This window comes from Canis lupus, chromosome 24 (genome assembly GCF_003254725.2).
Source record: "Canis lupus dingo isolate Sandy chromosome 24, ASM325472v2, whole genome shotgun sequence".
Taxonomy (NCBI): Eukaryota; Metazoa; Chordata; class Mammalia; order Carnivora; family Canidae; genus Canis; species Canis lupus.
The window spans coordinates 14,239,339-14,266,907 of NC_064266.1; the positions used below are offsets into that span (position 1 = coordinate 14,239,339).

At 39.7% G+C, this 27,569-nt stretch overlaps 1 protein-coding gene across 1 annotated transcript in view; it reads left to right on the forward strand.

The window, feature by feature from the left end:
* The first annotated feature begins 22,861 nt into the window (after positions 1–22,861).
* TMX4 (thioredoxin related transmembrane protein 4) overlaps positions 22,862–27,569 on the forward strand; it is a 52,183-nt gene continuing 47,475 nt past the window's right edge. The window contains exon 1 of the mRNA XM_025469339.3: positions 22,862–23,198. Coding sequence (XP_025325124.1) covers positions 23,032–23,198 — 167 coding nt within the window. The 5' untranslated portion in view covers positions 22,862–23,031. The remainder of the gene's footprint in view (positions 23,199–27,569) is intronic.

The following is a 27,569-nucleotide window of genomic DNA, read 5'->3' on the forward strand; positions in this document are numbered from 1 at the left end:
GATTCATTTGCTAATTACCATGGCTCTGTACTTCCCTGCACCTCATGCCCCTTCTTTCCCTTACCCTTACTGTTCCAGTTTTTCTCTACCTCCAAATTAAGTATCATCGCTTTCATCCTGACCTTGGCCTGTTTTCTAGGGAATCTGGGTTGAAATGGTTGGCACTGATATTCCCATTTTACAGATGAGGATAATATTAGTAAAACTCTGAGAAGTTGAATAACTTTGAAGTCACATAAATAGCAAATGGCCGGCCAAGTCCGGCCCAAATGCTAGGTCTATAACATACTACATCTGCATCGAAGACAAATTAGTTATGGCTTGCAAAGGCAGTAAATTGCAAGACAGGACTAGTATGATAATGTCCTGAAACCTAGCCATCATTTCAGAATACACAGTAAAATACAATGGTTGAACTTAAAAATGGAAATGTCATTAATACATTCAGAAAGAACATAAAATCCACTAATATATCTCAGAAGGGAAAAAAATAGGCTGTTATTAGGCAGAACTCCAAAACCAAACACAAGGATCTGTACTGTTCTTAGCCAAAGGATTTTTAATCTTGTTACACTCTCTTGCTGGCTCCCAATATTCTCTGTGCCAAATAGTCCATTACCAAAATTAAACTGGCAGTGTTTAAGTATAGCTTAAGTATAGCATAAAAGCATTTTCTATGAATGTGGACTAAATAAGAATCCAGATATATTACATTGTACTAGTCATAAATGCACACTTCTCATTTATCACTTTTGCTATTTGTGTTTATATAGTCATTAGGACAGTCAGTTTAAAATCTCCAAATTACTCCATTCCCAGCTATCTAACTTCCCTATCATAGGGAGGAAGAAGTTAAATTAGTGGCTTGAAATCTGCTTAGTCCTCTACAGAGGACATGTCCCCAAGGGAAAGGCAGGGGACTTGGTCTAACTTCTACCATCTGGACCTGCATGTAAACAGACTTACCATATTTTTAGGAGGAAGCAGCATTGTCTCAAAAAGGTCCTTAGTAGGCAGTCCCTGGTCGAGGATAGCCTATAGGAAACAGAGCCCAGAGTTACTGAGGTGGGTCTCCTGAGAGAATGTCAGGTAGGCTATACTGAAATGCTCTCACTGTGGGAGATAATTATGTGCCCACACATAGGGCATTTCTAGATGATGGGGTGTCAGCCTCCATGACTTCACAGACCTCTCTGCTTCATCTGAGAATTTTGATTGTGTGAGCCCTTGCCATTCATTTTTTTATGATTTATTTTTATTTTTTTATTTTGGAGAGAGTGTGTGTGCTTGTTGGGGGGAGGAAAGGGAAAGAGAGAATCTCAAGCAGACTCCCTACTGGGTGCAGAGGCCAACTCTGGGCTGGATCCCACCACCTGAGCCAAAATCAAGAGTCAGACACTTAAATGACTGAGCCACCCAGGGGCTCCCCACCCCTTGTCATTCTTAATAAAGCTTGACACTGAGAAATATCTCTGTGATTCATGGCAGTCTATAGGTTACCTCACCTTCTAAAGAATATCTATGCATACATATAACACATACTTCTAACATTTTTTACATCAATGGTAGTATATTATACATACTGCTCTGTAACTTGATTTTTTTCTGTTAATGTGAAAATCCAAAAAAAAAAAAAAAGGCAAAACAATAACAAACAAAAAAACCAAACACAATGATGAAAGGGGGTGGATCACTTATAACTACCACCGAAATCTGTTTGTTGTGTGTTTTTTTACATTTTCTGCATTAATCAAGTCTTGGGGAAAAGAACGGAGTAAACATAAGCTGTGTTGACAGGGGTGGGTAAAAACAGGTGTTTTCATACATCACTTATGGGAGCATAAGTTGAGACAATCTCTGTGAAGGACCTTTGGGCCATGGCTGTCAAAGTCACAAACACTTTCCTTTAAGTCAGTAATTTTCTTCTAGCAAACTATTCTACAGATGTACTTGCATATATGCAGTACATTATGCGTACAAGATTATTCATTGCAACACTGTTTAAGAAAGTAAGTTTAGAAACAACCTAAATGCCATCAACAGAAAACCGATTAAATTTGCATAATACTGAAATTGTAAAAAAAAATGAAGAAGCTCTTTGTATGTTGCTACAGCATTATCTGTAAACTATTAGTTATAGCCACACACTGCAACACTTCTTTATTGACTGCTATGAAATTGTTGGTATATATATTTTAAGGTTTTTTTTTTTTAAGATTTTATTTTATTTATTTATTCATGAGAGACAGAGAGAGAGAGAGAGAAAGGCAGAGGCACAGGCAGAGGGAGAAGCAGGCTCCATGCAGGGAGCCTGAGTGGGACTCGATCCTGGATCTCCAGGATCAGGCCCTGGGCAGAAGGCGGCGCTAAACCTCTGAGCCACTCGGGCTGCCCTTTTAAGGGTTTTTTTTTAAGCATGTGCATGACCACACATGTTTTTTTTCTATTATTATATCCTACTACATGTGCTATTTTCTAACCTACCTTATTTATTACACTTTCTAATATGATCAACATTAATTTATGTTAAATAAACTTCAGGAACATGACATTATCAAATGCCTTAATTAAAGTGACATATATATATATATATATATGGAAAAGCATACAAACAACACGTGTATGTTCAGTGAGTTACCTCCAGATGAGCAAACCCACTTCTGAACACCAGTGGCAATCTCTATCTACACTCTCCTGACTTGTTCATGAATTCATAATCTTTTTGGATTAAGATCGCATTTGAACAAATGGAAGTGTTATCTATGTAACGAACTTTGTATTTTAGAGATCACAAAATAGTTTCCATTAGAAATATACAGCCAATTATGACTTTAATTTCTGACAACGTATCACCTGAAACACATTTTACAGTGGCCTTCTTACTAAAACATCACCAGATCATTTACAAATCTGAGCTTGTGAAGGCTCTGTGACTTGATAACACATTTGAAGCTGAAATTGTTCATATAAACTCATGTGGCTACAAGTGATAAAGGTCTTTAAGGAATTAAGGGCCACAATTTCTGAATATCTTTTCTAGGTTATACTGAGCTATCACCTACCTACTTTGTCATTAAATAAGCTTTCAGGGATCCCTGTGTGGCGCAGCGGTTTAGCGCCTGCCTTTGGCCCAGGGCGCGATCCTGGAGACCCAGGATCAAATCCCACGTCAGGCTCCCGGTGTATGGAGCCTGCTTCTCCCTCTGCCTGTGTCTCTGCCTCTCTCTCTCTCACTGTTTGCCTATCATAAATAAATTTAAAAAAAAATTAAAAAAAAAAAATAAATAAGCTTTCAACTAGGACTATGTAAATCACCGCAAAGATGGCAATTTGAAAGAAGTGACTAAGGAAGACATTTACATATGAACTAATGATATAAAAACCAGTACATTTTGTGAAAATTGTATTTCTTGAAAATTTTGTATTCTATAGAAAAACATATTATTAGAAGAAAAATCAACCACGGGAAAATGTTTTCATAGAAGATCTTCTCTAATATAACTAATTATAGTCACAAATATAAGTCATACCCTATACGTACATACCAAACGTGTACAGGTAAGTGTTCTTGTTGGCATGCTGTAATTGTAGTTTACGACTGGTGTGATCTGTCAGTGTATATAAAAAAGCCCACGGAGCCCATGGGTTGTCAGTGAGGTTCCAGCTTTCTCCCTGCCTGCTGAGGTGACTTGGGCTTGCCTTGTTCTCTCCCTCATCTTTGAGTGAGTCTGTAACTTTATGGACTCTTGTGAAGGAAGAGAGGAGTCAGGGGCTGAATCTAAGAAAGGAAGATATGTCTTTCAGGTGTGTGTGTGTGTGTATCAGAGAAAGACTCAAAGAGCAACTTTGATGTATGAGAAATTGGGTGGGAAGAGAAACTAAACTTTATTTTTATTTTTACTTTTTAAAGAAACATTATGTGTCTTATGTTTCCCTTTCCTAAGACTTGAGACGTACAAAAGGGGTTATTTTGACATTAGTGTTGGGCATGGCACTGTGCTCTTGCTCCATAACTGAACCACATGGTTTATATCTTTACACAAATCATGAATGCAAAAGCTGAGCCTTACCTTATATACACCATTGGCTGACAGTTCCTTGCCAATTTAATATTTAAATTCAACATATATTTGTCATATTACCCAAGATATTATGCATATGAAACACTATACTATATGAATTCTTTCTCTTGGATCTTGACTGAAAGTTTCTTTGTTTTTTTTTTTGTTTTGTTTTTTTTTTTTTTTTTTAACTGCTGGAACACACTCCCTGAAATTCAGGTTTCCTGGAGTCAGGTATGTTCCTATTTTATTTTATTTTATTTTTTTTTTACTTTTTTTTTTTTATGATAGTCACACAGAGAGAGAGAGAGAGAGGCAGAGACACAGGCAGAGGGAGGAACAGGCTCCATGCACCGGGAGCCCGATGTGGGATTCGATCCCGGGTCTCCAGGATCGCGCCCCGGGCCAAAGACAGGCGCTAAACCGCTGCGCCACCCAGGGATCCCAAGTTTCTTTGTTTTTTTAAAGATTTTATTTATTTACTTGAGAGAGAGAGCATAAGCTGGGAGGTGTGAGAGGCAGAAGGAGGGAGAAGCAGATTCCCCACTGAGCAGAGAGCCTGAGTGGGGCTCCATCCCAGGACCCTGGGATCATGAACCTGATCAAAGGCAGATGCTTAACTGACTGAGCCACCAGGTGCCCCTGAAAGTTTTTTTTTAAAGATTTATTTATTTATTCATGAGAGACAGAGAGAGAGAGAGAGAGAGAGAGAGAGGCAGAGACACAGGCAGAGGGAGAAGCAGGCTCCTCACAGAGAGCCCCATGTGGGACTCCATCCCTGATCCTGGGATCACGCCCTGAATGGAACAAAGGCAGATGCCCAACCATTGAGCCACCCAGGGATCTCAAAATTTTTAAATTAACAAAATATATTCTATTTGACAAATTAATATTGAAGAAGGTGCTGGTCATGTTCCATTTCTTTACCTGGGTGCATTTTTATGTGTGTAAATGTTTGGTATAGTGAAAGGTTTCTATGACATTTTGTTCTTTATTGTGGGTGGCTTAAATATTGTAGGATATTTAAGCAACACCCCTGGTCTTTGCCTACTAGGCACCAGTAACTCCCGCGCCCCCCTCCCAAGTGATAATAACCAAAGTGTCTCCCGACACTGCCAAATGCCTTCTAGTAAACAAAGTCACCTCCATTGTCCATTGACAAACACTATTCTAGTAATTTTCTAATAAAAATCTCCACTAACAGAAGATTGCCTGTTTATGCCTTCACAGGAGCCCACACAATTTTTACTAGAACCAGACGCGTTTCAACCTAAGCAAAAAGTGGTGAGATGTTTGTTGCACCTTCTTCTAGGAGCGTTTCCCGTCACTTTTCCGAATCCTGGGTTTGAGGTTCCTTTTATTTCTTGGTTTCTTTATCCCATAGTTCATAGAATAAAACTTTCTTTAATTCTAATTTTTAAAATTCCATTATAGCTAACACACAGTGTTATACTAGTTTCATCAGTTCCATACAACACTTGGTGCTCATCACAAGTGCACTCCCTAATTCCCATCACATATTTCCCCCATCCCCCACCACCTCCACTCTGGTGACCATCAGTTTGTTCTCTTAGTTAAGAGTCTGATTCTTGGCTATTCTTTCTCTCTGTTTTTCCCTTTGCTTGTTTGTTTCTTAAATTCCACATATAAGTGAGATCATATGGTATTTGACTTTCTCTGACCGGCTTATTTCATTTAGCCTTATACTCTAGCTCCATCCATGTTGTTGCAAATGGCAAGATTTCATTCTTTTTTATGGTCTAAGAATCTTCCACTGTATGTACATACATCATTTTCTTTATCCATTCATCAGTGGATGGACACCTGGATTGCTTCCATAGTTTGGCTATGGTAAATAATGCTACTATAAATAGAGGGATGCATGTATCCTTTCGAATTAGTATTTTTGCATTTTTTGAGTAAATACCCAGTAGTGTGATTATTGGATCATAGGTTAGTTTTATTTTTAACTTTTTGAGGAACCTCCTTATAGTTTTCCACAGGGGTTGTACCAATTTGCATTCTGAAGAGGGCTTTTTGTCACCTTTAATGATGTGATGAAAATTCTCTCTTCTGTATGACATAGAATAAGGTCAATGGAGGAAGTCTTGAGACCCCTGGGTGGCTCAGGGGTTTAGTGCCTGCCTTCGGCCCAGGGCATGATCCTGGAGTTCCAGGATTGAATCCCCTATCAGACTCCTTCCATGGAGCCTGCTTCTCCCTCTGCCTGTGTCTCTGCTTCTCTCCCTCTTTCTGTGTCTCTCATGAATAAATAAATAAAAATCTTTTTAAAAAATGGAGGAAGTCTTATGCTTTCAAATTAAACATCTAAAAATAAAACTAGTTTACTATTTCTGGCTCATTACTATGGGAAAAACAAATATTTTTAACTGTTACTTAGATTTACTTCCATTTTTATTAGTAAAAAAAAAAAAAGAACCTGAAAACTTGACAATAGTAAGTATTTTAAAGTTTCTGAGTACATGTTGTCTTTTAGGTAAGTGCATTTTGAGAAAAAAAATTAATGTTATAATTTATTAGGGTTTAGGCAGTGTTGTAAATCTATCATAAAACATGGGAAAAGCATCATTTATTTATGTTGGAAAGAGGATTGTTGCCACAGCCCAACCACCTGTACTAAATCCATTCAGTTAAAAATTCAAGGCTCTGTGTGTGTGTGTGTGTGTGTGTGTGTGCAGCAACAGATGCAAGCAGTAACTTGACCCCAGTTACACTTATATGTAAGAATTCACTTAGAGGGGTGCATGGGTAGCTCAGTGGTTGAACTTCTGCTTTCAGCTCAGGGCATGATCCTGAAGTTCCTGGATATAGAGTTTTCTGGATGTATTAGTTTGCTCAGGCTGCCATTAAAAACCATTAATTGGCAAGGCACTTGGGTGACTCAGTGGTTGAGCATCGGCTTTTGTCTCAGGTCACAATCCTGGGATGGAGTCCCACATCGGGCTCCCCATAGAGAGCCTGCTTCTCCCTCTGCCTGTGTCTCTGACTCTCCCTCTGTGTCTCTCATGAATAAATAAATAAAATCTTCAATAAAAAAAGTGATTTTCTTAAAAACATGTATGTCCTTTGGTCATATTTTTCTTTTTCAAAAACTTTGAACAACAACAAAAAAATTAGTAAGTGCCTAAAAGCATAGGATTAAATCAAGTGTAGTATTTTAAGTTCATAAATATGCAAAACACATACACAGCCACTTATAATCACTTATTTTTAAACTATTTTAGAGTTTTTAAATCTGCGCCTTTAGTATTTAGAGTATTAAGGGGACACATTTTATTAAGTGGTAGTACACTATTATTTATCAGTGTTTGCAGTGGGTTCCTGGAGTCATCTTGTATCAGATTTTACAAGCCAAATAATATGTTTTCAGAAATTTTACCAGCTGGTGGACATCAGCTTCGCAATCTGAAATCAGTCATGGTGGCAGAACCTAGAACACAGAAATGGCAAACTCAACAAATCAAGGCTTCCCAGTCTCAGGGCTGTGGGTTGTTAGACATCTACCACCATACCACTGAGCTTAGCTTAAAAGGATGTTACATAGAATTTATCTTACCATATATATAATTTTAAAGTTTTCTGTTTATTCTTTAGTAGTAAATTGTATTAGTGATTTATGTGAAATATAGACTTTTGTTTTAGTTACATTTTAGTTACATTTTCCCTTACAGAACACCCTGAATATTTCTTCCAGTTCCTATAAGGAACATATAAATTGCTGCCTAGCAATTATCCCAAAGCACTTTATTAGGTAAAATGCAAGACGTTGAATTCTTGGCCTACATTATCTAACATGATGATATTTACCTCTAATTTTGGATTTCAAAATTTTATATGATGACAAAGGAATAGGAACTTGAATAGGGACAAAGATTAAACATCAGGAGTATAAAATTAAATTTATTAAATGGTGAATAGTTGTTTTCTACCTTCACCGAAATATAAACAAAACAGTTTTTTTAAATTCATGATTTAAGTACATTGGGAAATATTTGGTTCACATAGTAAGAAATATTTACTAAAATGAGATCTGTAAAGTGAATTCTTGTACAGACACACAAGAGCTAACAGTTTAGTTAATATGTTTTGTTGCCTTGGAGCAGAGCAATAAACTCAATGGACATCTTGGTCCCTTCCAGTTTCTTCTCTCCAGTAAAAATAAATCCTGACTTAGCTTGTTAAGCATACAGATAGAATTCCTGATTTCCCAACCTTCAAATACCAAAAGATAACAGATATTTCGTTCGTAATAAATATGGTTTGGATTTTTTTTTTAAGGTGGAGAGTTGAACATTGAGGTTTTTATACTTTTAGGTTGTGTCATTTTCTCCATCTGCCCCTCTTTGTCATCTTTTCTATTCCTGTGTACATTTCAGGATAACACTAAAGCTCATTATCTTCCTTGGCTAATTCTCAACCTTCCTATTCTTAAATGCTCTAAACCATCCAACACTTAGTATTTTCTGAACATAACTGAAATTTTATTATTTAATGTGTTACCAGTCAAAGCCTTGCACGTCCAAAAAGAGACTCATGCCTTTCTTGCTCTCACAGAATCTAGACGAGGCGTGCACACAATATCCATTCCATGAAATTTGTTAACTAAAATGAAGACACTAGCTGGTATGCTTCAATCTATAGGACCTGGGGACTATTAGAGATCGCCAAGCATTAAAGGTAATTTTTATACTTGGATTCATTAAAGTTTTTTTTCCCCTTTGTGTACAGTTTGCTAGATTTGTGACACACAATTGCTATAGAATAAAACTTATGCCTCCTTCTTTTCAAGTATTAATTTAATCCTACTTTAAAATTTATATGCACAAGCCAGGTTCCTGAAAATCCTCTAATCAGAGAGTATAATAAAAAAGTGAGAAGGGTAAATTGTTACAGAAGGAAAGCTATTGTATTTAGCGTCTAATAAGGATTTTATGAAATTAGGGTGGCTCGTCCTAATTACAGTTGGTTGAATTCAAAAGGGGAAATCATAGGGAATCATCAAATAAACTGTATTAGTAATTATAAAATATACTCTCCTGGTCAGCATTATGCTCAAGCAAATCTTCCTATTCATCTGCCATTTGTATTTCTTCTTCTTTGGGTATTTATAATGTTTTCTATTTTCTTATTGGGTTGTATGTCTTTTTCTTAATTATTAGTAGAACGTCTTGAATTTTAGGGGTATGAACATTTGTGCATTGTGCAAATTTCAGCTTATTTTGCCCAATTTGACTTAATTTTATTTTTACTATGTGCCACACTTATCAGGATCCTTTTATGGCTTCAGTGTTTCATGTGTTACTTAAAAAAAGCTTTGCCCACCAGATGATTATAAAAGTATTCTCCCCAAACTTTTTTAAAGAGCATTTGTTATTTTGTACTTTTTTGCATTTGAAATCTATTTGGTGTATATATTAAAGTAGAGGTATATATATTTTTTCTTGATGAGGAGGATATTATCCTAACACTACTGGACATTAGTCTAATGTCTCTCACTGATTTAAAGTGCCATTTGTAGACATTATAAGTGTACATCAATCTTCAGTTCCTAAGGACGAAGACTATTCCTAGAAATTCTTATGATTCATTCTAGCTAATGGACTATGAGCCGAACTGGTATGTGCTACCTCTGAACAAAGGAAGCCAAAAAAGCTTCTTGAATCTTTTTACTTTTCTCTTTCTCTGCTATAATCACGGAGGAGGCATCATGCTGAGATGGAAAAGCCATAAGATTGAAGTAGCCTGTATTGTGTAGACCCTGCCCAGGCTTCAGTTTCTCTAGAGTCTCCTAGATCCAAGGTGGAATTTGCATGGCAGAGATATGAGCTTACTGTGTTGAGCCTTTGAAATTTGGGGGGTTGTTACTGCAGCCAAAATCCACCTTTTCCTAATTAATATACCACTTTTCACATACATATCCAAAAACATATAGTTTTGTTTCTTGAGTCTTTACTCTGATCCATTTATCTACTTGCTTCTTCTTATACTAATACCTCAGTTTTACTGTAACTTTATAGCATATTTTAATGCCTGAGGGAGCAAGACTTCCCGCATTGATCTTTTTCAAAATCTTGTTGCTTAGTCATAAGCATTAACTTTATAAGAAAGCTTTTTAGAAATCTGTGTAGCTGAGTGAAGTGAGTCAGTCGCAGAAGGACAAACATTATATGTTCTCATTCATTTGGGGAATATAAATAATAGTGAAAGGGAATATAAGGGAAGGGAGAAGAAATGTGTGGGAAATATCAGAAAGGGAGACAGAACGTAAAGACTGCTAACTCTGGGAAACGAACTAGGGGTGGTAGAAGGGGAGGAGGGCGGGGGGTGGGAGTGAATGGGTGACGGGCACTGGGGGTTATTCTGTATGTTAGTAAATTGAACACCAATAAAAAATAAATTAAAAAAAATAAAAATAAAAAATCCTTTTTCATAAAAAAAAAAGAAATCTGTGTAAAGGATCTTGGCTGTACTTTGAATCATATTGCATTAGATTTGCAGATTAATTTGGGAAAACTGACATCTCTACCATATAAAGCCATTCTGCTTTTTCCATATGTCTTGCATGTTTCTTTAGCTTTTCCTTTTTTTTCTGATAGCTTTTGTTGCTCTTCAATAAGATCTTTGTCCGTATTATATTTTAAAAATAATTATTACTGGTGTATAAGAAGAGAATTGGTGTGTGTATGTTTCTCTTGTAAGTAGCCTTCCTGAGCTCACTAGTTTTGAAAGAAATTGGTTCTCTTTCCCCAAGAGGTAGTGCTGAGATTGCTATTTCTTAGAGACTTATCCTTCTTCTGAATTTGTTTCTAGTCACTAGCCTGGGACAATTCAGTGTATTTCCATTCTTCATGATGTTTCTCCTACCATCTGTTCTAGGAAGTGTCCTATTTAAATTCTCCCTCCACCTCTTGTTCCTGTAAGGCATTTAGCAAATCTGTTTGTGTAATTAAATTCCTGTACTATTATTACTTTATGAACTAATTTTACAGCACTATCTAGCTTATTTAATATTTCTGTATTGGTTTTACCATTCTCAATAGGAAAAATATTGCATATTATTTATTTACCCTATTATTGAGTTTGTAATATGAATATAATCTCTTTACCTCTCATTGATTATCCTCTTATTTTTTTTAAATTTTATTTATTTATTCGTGAGAGACACGGAGAGAGAGGCAGAGACACAGGCAGAGAGGAAGCAGGCTCCATGCGGGGAGCCCAATGCAGGACTTGATCCCAGGACTCCAGGATCACGCCCCAGGCTGAAGGCAGGCACCAAACCGCTGAGCCACCCAGGAATCCCCTGATTATCCTCTTAATACCAAGTCCTGAGTTGCTAATTTTAGCAAGGTCTTTGATTTTTACTATGTGTTAAAAGTTTCTAATATATGGAATATATATTCATATGTCACTTGGTAAGTTGTGTTCTTAAATTCATTATTTAATGTGTAAAAAGGGTTCAGAGTACAAAAGATATCTCACCTTTGTGAGTATGCTTATGTAAATCTTACCACATTATTTTTTTTTAATTTTTATTTATTTATGATAGTCACACATTGAGAGAGAGAGAGAGAGAGGCGGAGACATAGGCAGAGAGAGAAGCAGGCTCCATGCACCGGGAGCCTGATGTGGGATTTGATCCCCGGTCTCCAGGATCGCGCCCTGGGCCAAAGGCAGGCGCTAAACCGCTGCGCCACCCAGGGATCCCTATTTTTTTTAGTTTTTTTTAGAATCAGTTTAACAAAATCTTATGAATCCCCATGAGTACTTAAACACTATGGCATCAAAATGTGGAGCTTCCCAAAGCCTTGAAAATCATTCTTTCCAATACTTTTGGCCCAAACAAGCACCTCACAGGGCAGGTCTACTCACAAAAGTTAAAAGGGGTGAGGGTAGTTCCTATGCTGCTTTCTGGAAATGTCATCCCAAGACAACACCTGAGCTATTCTTGACAAAAGTCAGAAAAGGAGGATACTGGGTTAGTCTAAATGGATTAGATGATACTTCAGTGACAAACAATTCCAAATTTTCAGGGTGACTTTTTGATAAAGATGGCCACAATTTATCTTGGCTGCTTCTTGTTAAGGGGTAAAGTCTAGTTTCTCTTTCCTTTAATCTGGGCTGGCCTCTAGTGATTTGTTTAACCGGTAGAATATAGTGGATGTGATATTCTCAGGCTTTTGAATTTAGGTCTTCAAAAGCAGTGAAGCTTCCACCCAGGTCTCTGGAAACTCTGACTGTACATAAAGTAAATATGACAGCACTGACACTATTGTGCCAAAGGAAAGCCCAAGTAGCCACACAGAGAGGATAGAGAGATGCCTCCTCTCTTCCCAGCTGCTCCAGCCAATCTATACCAGGTACCAGACACGTGAGTGCAAAAGGTTTTAAATAACTGTAGCCTTAGCTTCCAAGTGTCTTCCACTATATACAGGAATCCAAGCAAAAACAACCCAGCCACGCTCCTCCACCCCCAGAACTATGAGACCTGATATTAGGGTAGTTATATAGTAATAGCTACCTGAATAGATTTATCATAATGAAAATGTATTTTTTGCCTATGCAAAATCCGTCGAAAATCCAGGGGACTATCTAGGGCAACTGTTCTCCATGAGGCATCTTAGCAACCTACACTTCTCTGGTCTTGTATAATCCTAGAGCACGTCTTTTCTCTGAAAGTTTCACAGTAGGAGCTTCCTGCTTCCATTGGAGGGTCTCACATCAGTGTTTAGATGCTTCAATCTGCAAGTGGTACCTACACATCCTTTCTTCTTGCAGCCCATTGGCCATAACTTTCACACTGTTGACCTAACTTCACAGGGGATGGAGAAGCATACTCCTTGGTGGGCTGGAAAAGAGAAGGGAATTGGATATGCCTCTACCACATTATTCCTCTCTCTCTTCTGCTATTATGTCACCTCAAAACAGTCCCCAAACTTCCTTTTCCATCTAGAAATCATGTAATTTGTGCTACCATGGCTGCCCTACAGTATCACCATTAGAACTGCTCGAGGGGTAAAAGCTTTTTTTCTCAGTACCAGGTACCCAATCTTCTTAAAATTGTCAGTAGTTACTTTAAATATAAAAAACAATTAAGCACTGATCTAGTTTCCAATTGCTGTGTAACAAATTACCTCAAATCTTAGTGCTTTAAAACAATAACATTTATGGGGTACCTGGCTGGCTCGATCAGGAGAGTATGCAATTCTTGATCTAGGGGTCATGAGTTCAAACCCCATGGTGAGTGTAGAGAAAACCAAAAACAAACAAGCAGAAAAACATTTATTCATAGTTTCTGTGGGTGTGAGGCCCTTGTTAAACTGGTCCCTCTGGCTCTGGGGTCACTATAAGGCTCAATCATCTCAAGAGTAGAGGAAGGATCTGCTTCTAGGTCAGTCGTGTGGTTGTTCATTTGCAAGATTCAGTTCTCCCAAGCCTACTGAATTGAGACCTTAATTTCTCACGAGATGATGACTTGAGGCATCCCTTGGTTCCTTGTCACATGGAGCTCTCTGGACAGAGTCTCGAGTGAGCAAGCCAGAGAGAAAAAGATGGAAGTCCTAGTTTTTTGTAACCTTATCACAGAAGTGAGATCCCATTAATTTTGCCATATCCTATTCATTAGAAGTGAGTCACTAGGCCCAGCCCACACTCAAGGGAAGACAATTACACAAGGGCCTAAACACGGGAGGGGGGGGCGGTTATTGGTGCCATGGGGGAAACTGCTTACTTCAGGTCCCCCTAGGAAGTATTCTGCTATGTGGGGCACACAAAGTTAAAGAAGACAAAGCACTTAACTTTGAGTAGTGGGGAAAGAAGGTCATAACTGCAGGTAATTAAAATACAAAAGAGGAGTGTGGTGGAGTTATACAGGAGAAGAACTATTGGATCTGAAAAGAAATAGCAGTTAATTTTCTATGGCTATTGGAGGTGCAATGCAAGCCACAGGACAGAGGCTGAATAACAATTCACTAGGCTTATAGAAGAGTGTCCTGAGCAGAATGAAGAGGCAAAGAGGCATACAAGTACCTCACTACTCTACTACTACTACTACTACTACTACTATTACTACTATTATTATCATTATCATTATTTTAGAGATCATAGATATACTGAGACAGTGTTGTGGCATGGTTATCACTGGGTGTCCCTTCCTGTTCTTCTGTGAGGTGCTGGTCATGCAAATCAGTTCATTGATGGGTTCTTCCTGCTGTTCTGTGTACTCAAAAAAGGTCCATCATCAGAAGGGGTAGGTGAGGAAGAGGTGTTGAAGGAGGAGATAACAGAAGTAAAATTTAAAAAAGGGGGGGGGAACGGTTGGAAGCAGCTAACGTTGTGCAACAAATGCCAGCATACTAATGTTTTCTGCAGACACAGTGATTGTAACTAGAATAATATAATGTTGATCACACAGTAAATTCGATAACGGCCCATATCCCTATGTCAGAAATGTGATGCATCAGTGAGAAACATGCCTATCTAGGGATAGAGGAAAGAGAGCATTTGGCTTTTGACTCCCTCTTAACCCTAAAGAAAAAGGGGAAGGACAGCAGGACCTGTTGTCAGCCTGACCTCAAGTCACACTCTCAAAGACCTCACCAGGTTTCCTAAGGTGCCTAGGGAACCTAGAGTTACTGAAATAGAGTTACTGAAATATAGGGGATCCTGAGAATGGCAGTATGTAAAGTGGGCAAAACTGAAGCTGGATTGTGAAGGATTTTGTGTACTATGAAAAGCAAATTTGGAGGGAGGAGCAAGATGGCCAAAGAGTAGGGATCCTCAACTCATCTGGCCCTACAAACTTACCTACGTTACTTTCAAAACATCCTGAACACCTATGAATTCAACCTGAGATTTAAAGAGAGAACAGCTGGAATGCTACAGAGAGAAAAGTTTTCACTTCTAACAATGGTGTATTTTACTTAGGTCGTGCTTGATATTTTTGACTCTGCCTGCTCATACAGCCACTCTGCACTGGATGAAATGACTAGAAGGAAGAATTCACTACAAATGAAAGAACTGGAAACCATACTCTCTGCCACAGAGTTACAGAATTTGGATTTCAATACAATATCAGAAATTCAATTCAGAAGTACAATTATAAAGTTACTTATACTTGAGGTCAGGCTGACAACAGGTCCTGCTGTGCTTCCCCTTCTTCTTTTAGGTTGAAGAGGGAGTCAAAAGCCAAATGCTCTCTTTCCTCTATCCCTAGATAGGCATGTTTCTCACTGATGCATCACATTTCTGACATAGGGATATGGGCCGTTATGGGCTCTGGAAACAAGTGTAAAGGAATCTAGAGACTTCATTACTGTAGAATTGAGATCTAATCAGGCTGAAATTAAAAATAGTTTATCTGAGATGCAATCCAAACTGGATGCTCTAACTGCTAGGGTTAATGAGTTGGAAGAGAGAGTGAGTGACATAGAAGACAAGTTGATGGAAAGGAAGGAAGCTGGGGAAAAAAGAAGAAAAAAAAAACAATTAAGAGCCCACGAGGAAAGGCTTAGGGAAATAAATGATAGCTTGAGAAGGAAGAATATACATCTAATTAGGATTGGAAAAGATTGAGAGAGAGGGAGGACCACAAAGTATATATGAACAAATAATAGCTGAGAACTTCCCAAATCTGGGGAAGGAAACAGGCACTGAGATCCAGGAGATAGAGAGGACCCCTCAAAAAATCAATAAAAACTATTCAGCACCTCCACATTTAATAGTGAAACTCGCAAATTTCAAAGATAAAGAGAAAATTCTTAAAGCAGTGAGAGACAAAAGATTCTTAAACTTATATGGGGAGAAATATCAGATTAACCGCAGACCCCTCCACAGAGACCTGGCAGGCCAGAAAGGGCTGGCATGCTATATACAGGGTACTAAATGAGAAGAACATGCAGCCAAGAATACTTTATCCAGTAAGGCTGTCACTGCGAATAGGAGAGATAAAGAACTTCCAACATAGGCAGAAACTGAAAGAACATGTGACCACCAAACCAGCTCTGCAAGAAATATTAAGGGTCACCCTGTAAAAAGAAAGAGGGACCCTAAAGAAATAATTCACAAAAACAGGGACTGTACAGGTAATACAATGATACTAAATTCATATCTTTCAGTAGTTACCCTGAACGTGAATGGGCTAAATGATCCCATCAAAAGAGGCAGGGTATCGGACTAGATAAAAAAGCAAGATCCATCTATATGTTGTCTACAAGAGACTCTTTTAGACCTAAGGACACCTCCAGCCGGAAAATGAAGTGGTAGAGAACTGTTTACCATTCAAATGGTCCTCAAAACAAAACTGGGGTAGCAATCCTCATATCAAATAAATTAGAGTTCATACCAAAGGCTGTAATAAGAGATGAAGAGGGACACTATAGCATACTTAAAGGGTCTATCCAACAAGAAGACCTAACAGTCATGACTATTTATGCCCTTCTTGTGGGAGACACCGAGTATATCAATCTATTTATAACCAAAATAAAGAGATACTTAGATGATAATACGCTAAAAGTAGGAGACTTCAATATGGCAAATGACAGATTTTCAAAGCAGATCATCACCAAAAAAAAACAAGGGCCTTGAATGATACACTGGACCAAATAGATCTCACAGAACATTCCATCCGAATGCAACTGAATACACATTCTTCTCAAGTGCACATGGAACTTTCTCCAGAATAGACCACATACTGGGTCCCAAATTAGGTCTCAACTGATACCAAAAGATTGGGATTGTCCCTTGCATGTTTTCAGACCACAATGCTTTGAAACGAGAACTCAATCACAAGAAGAAATTTGGAAGAAACTCAAACACATGGAGATTAAAGAGCACCCTACTGAAATATGAATGGGTCAACCAGGAAATTATAGGAGAACTAAAAAGATTCATGGAAACTAATGAGAATGAAGAAACAACTATTCAAAATCTTTGAGATACAGCAAAAGCAGTCCTAAGAGGGAAATACATCGCAATACAAGCCTCCCTCAAAAAACTGGAAAAAAACTCAAATACACAAGCTAACCTTGCACTTAAAGGACTTGGAGAAAGAGCAGCAAGTAAAGCCTACACCAAGCAAAATAAGAGAGATAATAAAGATTCAAGCAGAACTCAATGAAATAGAGACCAGAAGAACTGTAGAAGAGATCAACAAAACCAGGAATTGGTTCTTTGAAAGAATTAATAAGATAGATAAGCCATTAGCCAGCCTTATTAAAAACAAAAGAGAAAAGATTAAAATTAATAAAATCATGAATGAAAGAGAAGAGATCACAACCAATACCAAGAAATACAAGCAATTTAAAAATGGATTATGAGCAGCTATATGCAAACAAATTAGGCAATCTAGAAGAAATGGATGCATTTCTGGAAAACCACAAATTACCAAAACTGGAACAGGAAGAAATAGAAAACCTGAACAGGCCAATAACCAGCGAGGAAATTGAAGCAGTCATCAAAAATCTCCCAAGACACAAAAGTCCAGGGCCAGATGGCTTCCCAGGAGAATTCTAACAAACGTTTAAAGAAGAAATAATACCTATTCTACTAAAGCTGTTTTGAAGGATAGAAAGGGAGGGAATACTTCCAAACTCGTTTTATGAGGCCAGCATTATCTTGATTCTAAATCCAGACAAAGACCTCACCAAAAAGGAGAATTATAGACCAATATCCCTGATGAACAGGGATACAAAAATTCTCACCATGATACTAGCCAATAGGATCCAACAATACATTAAGAGGATTATTCACCATGACCAAGTGGGGTTTATCCCCGGGATGCAAGATTTGTTCAACACTTGTAAAACAATCAGTGTGATAGATAACATCAATAAGAGAAAAACAAGAACCATATGATCCTTTCAATAGAATCAGAGAAAGCATTTAACAAAATACAGCATGCATTCCTTTTTTTTTTTAAAGATTTTATTTATTTATTCAGAGAGAGAGAGAGAGAGAGAGAGGCAGAGTCACAGGCAGAGGGAGAAGCAGGCTCCATGCAGGGAGCCCGACATGGGAATGGATCCCTGGTCTCCAGGATCACACCCCAGGCTGCAGGCAGTGCTAAACCACTGCACCACCGGGGCTGCCCTACACCATGCATTCCTTATTAAAACTCTTCAAAGTGTAGGGATAGAGGAAAAATTGCTCAATATCTTAAAATCTATTTATGAAAAGCCCACAGCGAATATCATTCTCAATGGGAAAAAACTGAGAGCCTTTTCCCTAAGATCCCGAACATGACAGGGATGTCCACTCTCACCACTGCTATTCAACATACTACTAGAAGTCCTAGCCTAAGCAATCAGGCAACAAAAAGAAATAAAAGGCACTCAGATTGGCAAAGAAGAAGTCAAACTCTCCCTCTTCGCAGATGACATGATACTGTATATAGAAAACTCAAAAGACTCTGCCCCAAGATTGCTAGAACTCATACAGCAATTCTGCAATGTGGCAGGATACAAAATCAGTGCACAGAAATCAATGGCATTTCTATACACTAACAATGAGACTGAAGAAAGCGAAATTAAGGAATAAATCCCATTTACAATTGCACCCAAAAGCATAAGATACCTAGAAATAAACCTAACCAATGAGGTAAAGGATCTATACCCTAAAAACTACAGAACACTTCTGAAAGAAATTGAGAAAGACACAAAGATATGGAAAAACGTTCCAAGCTCATGGACAGGAAGAATAAATACTGTGATAATGTTTATGTTACCCAGGGCAATTTGCATGTTTAATGCAATCCCTATCAAAATACTATGGACTTTCTTCACAGAATTGGAACAAATAATGTTAAGATTTGTATGGAATCAGAAAAGACCTCCGATAGCCAGAGGAATATTGAAACAGAAAACCAATGCCAGGGGCATCACAATGCCAGATTTCAAGCTGTACTACAAAGCTGTGGTCATCAAGACAGTGTGGTACTGGCACAAAAACGGAGACATAGATCAATGGAACAGAATAGAGAACCAGAAATGGGCCCTCAACTCTATGGTCAACTAATATTCAACAAAGCAGGAAAGCATATCCCCTGGAAAAAGGACAGTCTCTTTGATAAATGGTGCCAGGAAAATTGGACAGCCACATGCAGAAGAATGAAACTGGACCATTCTCTTATACCATACACAAAGATAAACTCAAAATGGTTGAAAGGTCTAAATGTGAGACAAGAATCCATCAATAATCCTAGAGGAGAACATAGGCAACAACCTTTTTGAACTTGGCCACAGCAACTTCTTACAAGATACATCTATGAAGGCAAGGGAAACAAAAGCAAAAATGAACTATTGGGACTTAATCAGGATAAAAAGCTTCTGCACAGCAAAAGAAACAGTCAGTAAAACTAAAAGACAACTTACAGAATGGGAGAAGATATTTGCAAGTGACATATTAGATAAAGGGCTAGTATCCAAGATGTATAAAGAACTTATTAAACTCAATACCCAAGAAACAATCCAATCATGAAATGGGCAGAAGACACGAATACAGATTTCACCAAAGAAGACATAGACATGGACAGCAAGCACATGAGAAAATGCTCCGCATCCCTTGCCATCAGGGAAATACAAATCAAAACCACAATGAGATCCCACCTCACACCAGTGAGAATGGTGAAAATTAACAAGACAGGGAACAACTAATGTTGGAGAGGATGTGGAGAAGGGGGAACCCTCTTGCACTGTTGATGGGAATGCAAGCTTTTGTAGCAACTCTGGAAAACAGTGTGGAGGTTCCTCAGAAAGTTAAAATAGAGCTACCTACAACCCAGCAATTGTACTACTGGGTATTTACCCCAAAAATATAGATGTAGTGAAACCATCGGACACCTGCACCCCAATGTTCATAGCAGCAATGTCCACAATAGCCAAACTGTGGAAGGAGCCATATTGTCTTTCGATAGATGAATGAATTATGAATGACCATAAAGATGTGGTCTATATATACAATGGAATATTACTCAGCCTTCAGAAAGGATGAATACCCACCATTTGCTTCCACATGGATGGAACTGGAGGGTATTATGCTGAGTGAAGTAAGTCAATCAGAGAAGGGCAATCATCATATGGTTTTACTCATACAGGGAATCCAAGAAATAGTGAAAGGGATTATAAAGGAAAGGAGGGGAACTGAATGGGGAAAAATTAGAGAGGGAGACAAACCATGAGAGACTCCTAACTCTGGGAAACAAAAGGTTGCAGAAGGGGAGGTGGGGAGGTGGTTGGGTAACTGGGTGGTGGGCTCTGAGGAAGGCAGTTGATGGGATGAGCACTGGGTGTTATACTGTAAGTTGGCAAATTGAACTTAAACAAAAACAAATGTAAAAAAAAGAAAAGCAAATTTGACTCTAATCTAGGAAAAATAGAGTCTTAGAAGCATTCTAGCATGTTGTTGCCTCTAGATAATGACACAAAGTTTATTAATCATACCATGTGCTAGGTATTATATTTATCCCATTTAATCTTCATAGCCCTTGTATGTAGTAGGTTCTGTTATTATCTGCATTTAAGCAGAACATTGATGTGAACTAGCTTTAGCCCCAAGTCACATTGGTCAGAAGTGTCAGGGCTCAGATACCAATCTTTAGACATCAGTTGGCCCCCTGACCTGGCTCTGTGCCCTCCCACTGCTCATCTGCTCCCATGTGTTCTTGCTATATTCCTTCCTACTGACTGACCTTACTCTGAAGGCCAGGAAATGCCATCCTTGAATACAGGTTTTGTGTTAGAAAGAGGAAGAGCTTCAGCAATGAGTTTCCTTTGTGCCTCGGATACTCTCTCTTTTTAACTCTTCATTTTGCAAATTTTCTAGCATACACAAAAGTAGAGAAAGCGAAAATGAATTTAGCTTCAGCACTGAGGGGGGTTGTGTCATTTATGTTTATCCATCCTCTTTGCACCCCCACAATTTTATTTCTGGATTCTTTTCTTTCTTTTTTTAAAAAAATATTTTATTTATTTATTCATGAGGGACAGAGAGAGAGAGAGAGAGAGAGAGAGAGAGAGACAGGGAGAGGCAGAGACATAGGCAGAGGGAGAAGCAGGCTCCATGCAGGGAGCCTGATGTGGGACTTGATTCCCAGATCCTGGGATCATGCCCTGAGCAAAAGGCAGATGCTCAACCACTGAGCCACTGAGCCATCCCTTTCTGCATTATTTTCAAGTGAATTTCAGACACCAAATTATTTGACATGTAAATTTTATTATCTGTAACCAATAAAGACTTTTTAAAATTATAGCTATAAGACCATAATCACATCCAACAAAATTAATAATTATTTCTTAATAGCAGAATCTTTAAATATTTTTTTCTGCCAATCACATATCATATACAAAAGTTGCACTGAAAAGAATGATAGAATTCCTGTGTATGACATTTCTTTTTATAAACAAAATGTTTTCTATTGAGTTTATAGGATTTATTTGCATAAAGTAACAGTGGTTCTTTTTTTTTTTTAAGATTTTTATTTATTTATTCATGAGAGACAGAGACACACGTAGAGGGAGAAGCAGGCTCCATGCAGGGAGCCCAACGTGGGACTTGATCCCAGGGCTCCAGGATCAGGCCCTGGGCTGCAGAAGGCACTAAACCGCTGAGCCACCTGGGCTGCCCAACAACAGTGATTCTTACTAACATTTATTACAAGGACATTTTCCAAATTTACAATAATTTGTAAATGCCTTATATTTTTCTAAAGGCTGGCTCCATATAGAATTGAGCTACTTACTACTAATTAACACCTAACTCAAGATCTTCTCTGGAGGCAAAATTAATCTTTCTCTCCTATAGGATTAGAGACTGATTTCATGTGCCCTGCAATACTGGTAGTTTTATAGCTGTCTTTGTTTTAAGCCCAGGACAGAAATCACACTCTTTCATCATGTATTGACCATATTACCCAGTTTTATGCTTTGCACAGCTAGTACATTCTTATAAAGTACACTGTGAAAAAAGCTCAGTCACCTTCTCATTGTCTTGCAGCCACACACATCAGGGTGTGGTGATCCCCAGGTACCGCTGTATCTAATGTGTATCTGCAGGGGAGATTCGGAAGTCATTTAGGCTGCTTTCATTTAATTTTTATTTTATTTTTTTTGCTTTTTTTTATTTTTTTGCTTTCATTTTAAATCTGACGAACTGTAGCCAAGAGAAGTGCGAGATCCATTGAATGCAACTGGCAATATCCTTTTATTCGCAGACTCGTTTTATGTTAGTCCTCAACGTTTTGGAAGTGTCTTCATAAAAATTAAAATCGTTAAAAAATACAATTGCAGAGTGTAGTTTCACTATTCTCTCCAACGGGGCAGTGATACTTCCACACACACACACACACACACACACACGAGATTTAAATGTTCCTCTTCCTTCAGCGAGGGATGGCCGCGAGTCCTCCCGTCTCCTCGTATCAATGGGTTTACTCTGCGGTATTGTCATTTTCGCTACCATTGAACGGGGGGATGGATTTGGGGATTAGCGGCCGTGTTTCTGGTTAGAATCCCCGCGCGCCGACCCGGGTCCTGGGGCCCGGGCACGCGCAGCGCCCACCGCAGCGGCGGCAGCCCTGGGTCGTCTGATTGCGGGGGCGGGGGCGGGGGCGGGGCCGGGGCCGGGGCGGCGGCGGGGCGCGGGGGCGGGGGCGGGGGCGGGGGCGGGGCCGGGGCGGCGGCGGGGGAGGGCGTCAGAAAGCGAGGGCGGCCGTCGCCCCGGCAACAGACACCGGGGCAACGACCGGGCGAGGCGGAGGGGGCGTGGCCTCGGCGGCCCGGGCGGATAAGAGGCGGCGCCAGCTGCCCGCCTCCGCAGCTGGGACGGTCGGCGCGGCCTGGCGGAGGCGGAGGCGGGGCGGCCCGGTACCGCCTCGAGCACCTGCACAGGCCCGGGCCCGCCGCTCCCTTTCCCCACGCCCACGCCCCTCGCCGTGGAGCCTCCGCCGCGTCCCGGCATGGCGGGCGGGCCCTGGGGGCCGCTGCTGACGGCGCTCCTGGCCGCCCGAGTCGCGGCGGAGGCCGGCCCCGAGCAGGCCGCGCTGCCGGAGGAGCGCAGCTGGGTGCTGCCCATGACCGCCTCCAACTGGACGCTGGTGATGGAGGGCGAGTGGATGCTGAAATTGTGAGTGTGCGCGCCGCCCGCCCTGCACGCCCTGCACGCCCTGCACGCCCTGCACGCCCTGCACGCCGCACGGGCCTCGGGGCGCCGCCCTCCCGGAGCAGCGCGGGCCGCGGGGAAGCCGGCGCGGCCCCTGGGCTCGACCCGCGGCGCCGGGGCCGGGCTGCTCGCGCTGCGCATGCGCGCCGGGCCCTCCGCGGTGACAGCTGCGGGAGTCTAGCATCGCCCCCCCCCCCCCCGCCTTGTTAGTCCCCCGCTTTGGTGCGGCGGGGGCAGAGTTCTAGGGATGCGGGGGACGGCTTACCGAGGGGCGGGGGGGGATGGAGAAAACCTGCTGGAAAAAAAAATCGCGTGCTTTTGATACGGGCCTGGACGGAGAGGAGGGGCTGTCATTCAATGGCACTGTCGTATAGTACGAATATGTAGCACGGGGGGGCGGGGGGCAAGGGATTCATTGAAGGAATGAATGATTCCAGCTCGGAAGGGCAGGCCCGTTTGTGCCAAGCAGTCCGGTTTTCGTTTCGAAGACCCTGGGATGTCATCGTGAGAAATAAAACAGGACGATGGAGTGTGTTTGAAGTTTTAGAGAAAGATTTCAAATAAATGTTGATACTCGTTACCGCTTTTAGAGGTAGAGATTTCTGAGTAGGTATCTTACTAGTGCTGATGTAATAAAAGGACATTCCTAAATTGCCCCTTTTGAACAACAGAAGGTAAATTGTGCACCTTTGAAGGAGATGGGGAAAATACGGAGTTAGGAACAGGCAGGTAGCTTAAAATGAACTTCTAGGAAGAAAGTGATCATTTGGGAAAAAAAGGCTTAAGGTAGACAATAGGCAGGTGTCTGAACAGACTTCAGAGACCGTCATGGTGGGCTTTCAGGGGGAGGGGAAATGAAGCACCTCTGGAGAAATGATTACCCAGACCTTATCTCCTATCTCCTTAGACTGTAGTTTTAGGTAATGTATGTGCTTGGTCACTACTACTTGGTAATTAATCTTACCTTGAGGACACAGACACACAGAATTGCATCTTTCTTTTATTTGTCCAAGACCAAATTTTGATTCTTTTTTTTTTTTTTAAGATTGCAAACAGATGCCCGTGGAGTGAAAAATCTCACTGTGACATCAGGGCCAAAAGTTAGAAGTCCCTTAGCAGATTACATTGTTCAGAGAATATAATACGATACACATTACCCATTCAAACATGCATTTACCTTTGGGTCACAGAGAAGGGAATATTTTAGACTTCAAGATAATAAAATGCCTTTGGTAATCATAATGAACCAGTGAAATGATTAAAGAAATCTGTAGACATGTAAGACTTATTAAATTGCTTCACTACTTTGGATGAAGAGGGCAAGGTCTTTTTCCATTTAAGAGAGAAACTTTTAAAAGTAAGTGGAGCTTTATTCAAGACTGCCATGTTTGTAATAATCATAAGAATTTTAGGCTGCATTTGGTCAGCTAGTACTACAGAAAGTTCTTTTTTATTTTCGAGATTTTTGTTTATTCATTCATGAGAGACAGAGACATGGAGGGAGAAGCAGGCTCCCCACAGGGAGCCTGATGTGGGACTTGATCCCCGGGACCCAAGATCACACCCTGAGCCGAAGGCAGATGCTCAACTGCTGAGCCATCCAGGCGTCCTGAAAGTTCTTTTTTAAAGTAGGTGCTTACACAGTGGAGCTTTCTAGATGTCAGTGTTCTGAAATCTGACTTTGTGTATGTACACTGATGGTCAAAACAGAAAGGCCTCAACTCCTGTATTCTCCTTTTTGGAATACCTATGTTTTTGTTTTTGTTTTTGTTTTTTTAAGTAAAAGAACTAAGCAAACTAAAGGTGAACATAAGCCTCATTAAGCTTGTAAACACCAACAGCCAATAATTCCTGTGTTTGGCCATGTTGACTGTTCAAATTATACTCTTCATAAATATACAAGCCCAGGCATAGTAACTGATTGCTCTGAACTGGCCATGCATCCACTGTATGGAATATGTCTGGGCTGCGATACAGGATGAGACTTGTAACCCGGAAGTAAGCTGCCCTTGAGACCATTTTAGTAGAAGTTCCCTTTTCATCAAGTGCACTTCAGAATAGTTCAGTGTGAAGGGAGGCTGTAAAGGGAAGAGGATTTAAACCATTTCATCCAGCTTTTGTCTATATACCAGAACCTAAGTCCTGAAGAAATATTGTGGTTCTTATCTGTTTGTGATACTCCCTCTCTCCCTTTGACAAAATCTAGCACCTAAAAGATACAAAATTCATTATATTCTCAACCACTATAGGCCTGTAATTTCCAAGAATTCACTTAAATAGCCAATAATTAGCTTTTTTTTTTTTTAAGGACCTAGCAGTGTTTTCTGCTCCTGGTGTAAAGCTCAATTTGTTATATTTTCTTTGTCTTTAAAAGAGTCCCTTTTTTTTTTTTTTTGGAAACTTGCATTTGAATTTTCAGATTTTTAATAAAGATTTATTTATTTATTTTAGAGATAGATAAAGAGAGAGCATGCATGTGTGTAGGGGGAAGGGGTAGAGAGAGAGACTAGTCCAGCAGACTCCTCACTGAGTGTGGAGTCCAATTCTGAGCTCCATCTTGGGACACTGAGATCATGACCTGTGCCAAAACCAAGAGTTGGTCCTTCAACCAACTGAGCCACCCAGGCGCCCCTGAATTTTCACTTAAAAAAAAACACTTTTCTGTTAAGGAGAAATATGAGTTAAAATGTATTTTTAGTAATTCACTTTCTGAATTTTTTTTAAAATCTGAAAATTTATCCCATTGCTTTTACACTTTCTTCAGTGCTTATTGTATATTCAGTTTCTCTCTTCTTGTTTGCTTTTATATGTTGTTTTATAACTTTATTCCTATTTCTGCCATATCTCTATCATTGGCTTGCTGTGCTTTTCTTAACTTCCGATGAAAAGTTTGCTCTTTCTCAGGGGTCGGAAAGATTATATAATCTTTAAAATATCTTCTGATATTTTCTTTTCTCTATTTCCATTGTTTTGTACTATCCATTCAGTTACTTTGTAACCTTTTGCTATTTTAAACTTTTTTGGTTCCTTTGAAAATAGTACTTTTGTTCCTTTGACAAAGGACAGTACACATTCCATATACTTTTCTGGTGGTTTTTCCTCCCAGAGAAATAAGTAGCTTTCCACTCAGCTTAATTTTGACCTGCCTACTTTAAAATTGATATTCAGAGACAAAGTATGTCTCTGGATTAATTTACTTCTGTAATGCATATAGATCTTTATAAAACACTACCTTTTCTAACTTTGTTCTTGGGATAATCATGTTTCAAAATTGAAATTAGTCATAGTGATGGAGGGAATCATTTATTTCCCTAGGAAATTTAGTGATTTTTTCCCCCAAATCCTTCTTATTCCTGAAGAGAATGTCTTCGCGTCATTGCCTTAGCTTGTTGCTGACAAATAGTTATAATTTTTTACAGTTTAATAGATTATCTTGATGTACTGATTGAATGTTTAAGACATAGTCATTAAATACTTGTTATATTTCAGGTTTAGAGTTAGAGGTCTGAGAAGATGAAAATGAATGGAGCTACATTCTTTGCTTTTAAGGGACTGTCTACTGTGCTGTGAAAGAAATATATAGCAGATATAATATTCATTTAATGTAGCAAATGTTTACTGAATATAAACATTCTGTCAAGCATTCCACAGTGATTCTCATCAAGGCACTATTGGTATCTTGAGTTGGACAGTCCTTTGATACGTGGAGATGGCCTGTCCGTTGCTGAACCTTTAGCACTGCTGCCCCTACCCATTACATTCTAGTATTCATGTGACACCAAAACAATTCAGCAATCTCCATCCCCTATGCATATTTCCAAATGTCTCCGATTGGAAACCACTGCACTGGGTACTGTTATGGGTATTTAAAAACATGCAAATTAATAGCTCATAAGTGAACCTAGAAGTATTTGATTTCAGATTTTGTTTGTCACGAAGGGTTATCCACATCCCCTCCACTATCCTCATCATTTCAGTCACAGTAAACCGTTAAGTTGCTTACATCGCATGTCCTGAATGTGCTCTTATTTGATCAGCCCAGCGATCTGGTACAGAATCCTCATTCACATTCTCCTTTACTAGAGGAGATGAAAACTCGAAAAGGTTAAAGCTTTAGTCAAGGCCAGATCCTTAGCAAGTGGTTGGCAGGGCCAGAGCTAGAATGCAGGCCCAAGCTTTGCAGTTCCTGATGCAAGCCCAGGAGAATGGTTGGGAAGTGGGGTGGGTGGGAGGGTTTGCTGGAGGAAGACACAGAGGCTGACTGATTCATGCTTAGGCTGTCAGCTTGTCAGCACCATGAGCCACTTGAAAGGAAGCCTTTTCCCTGTGGGATTC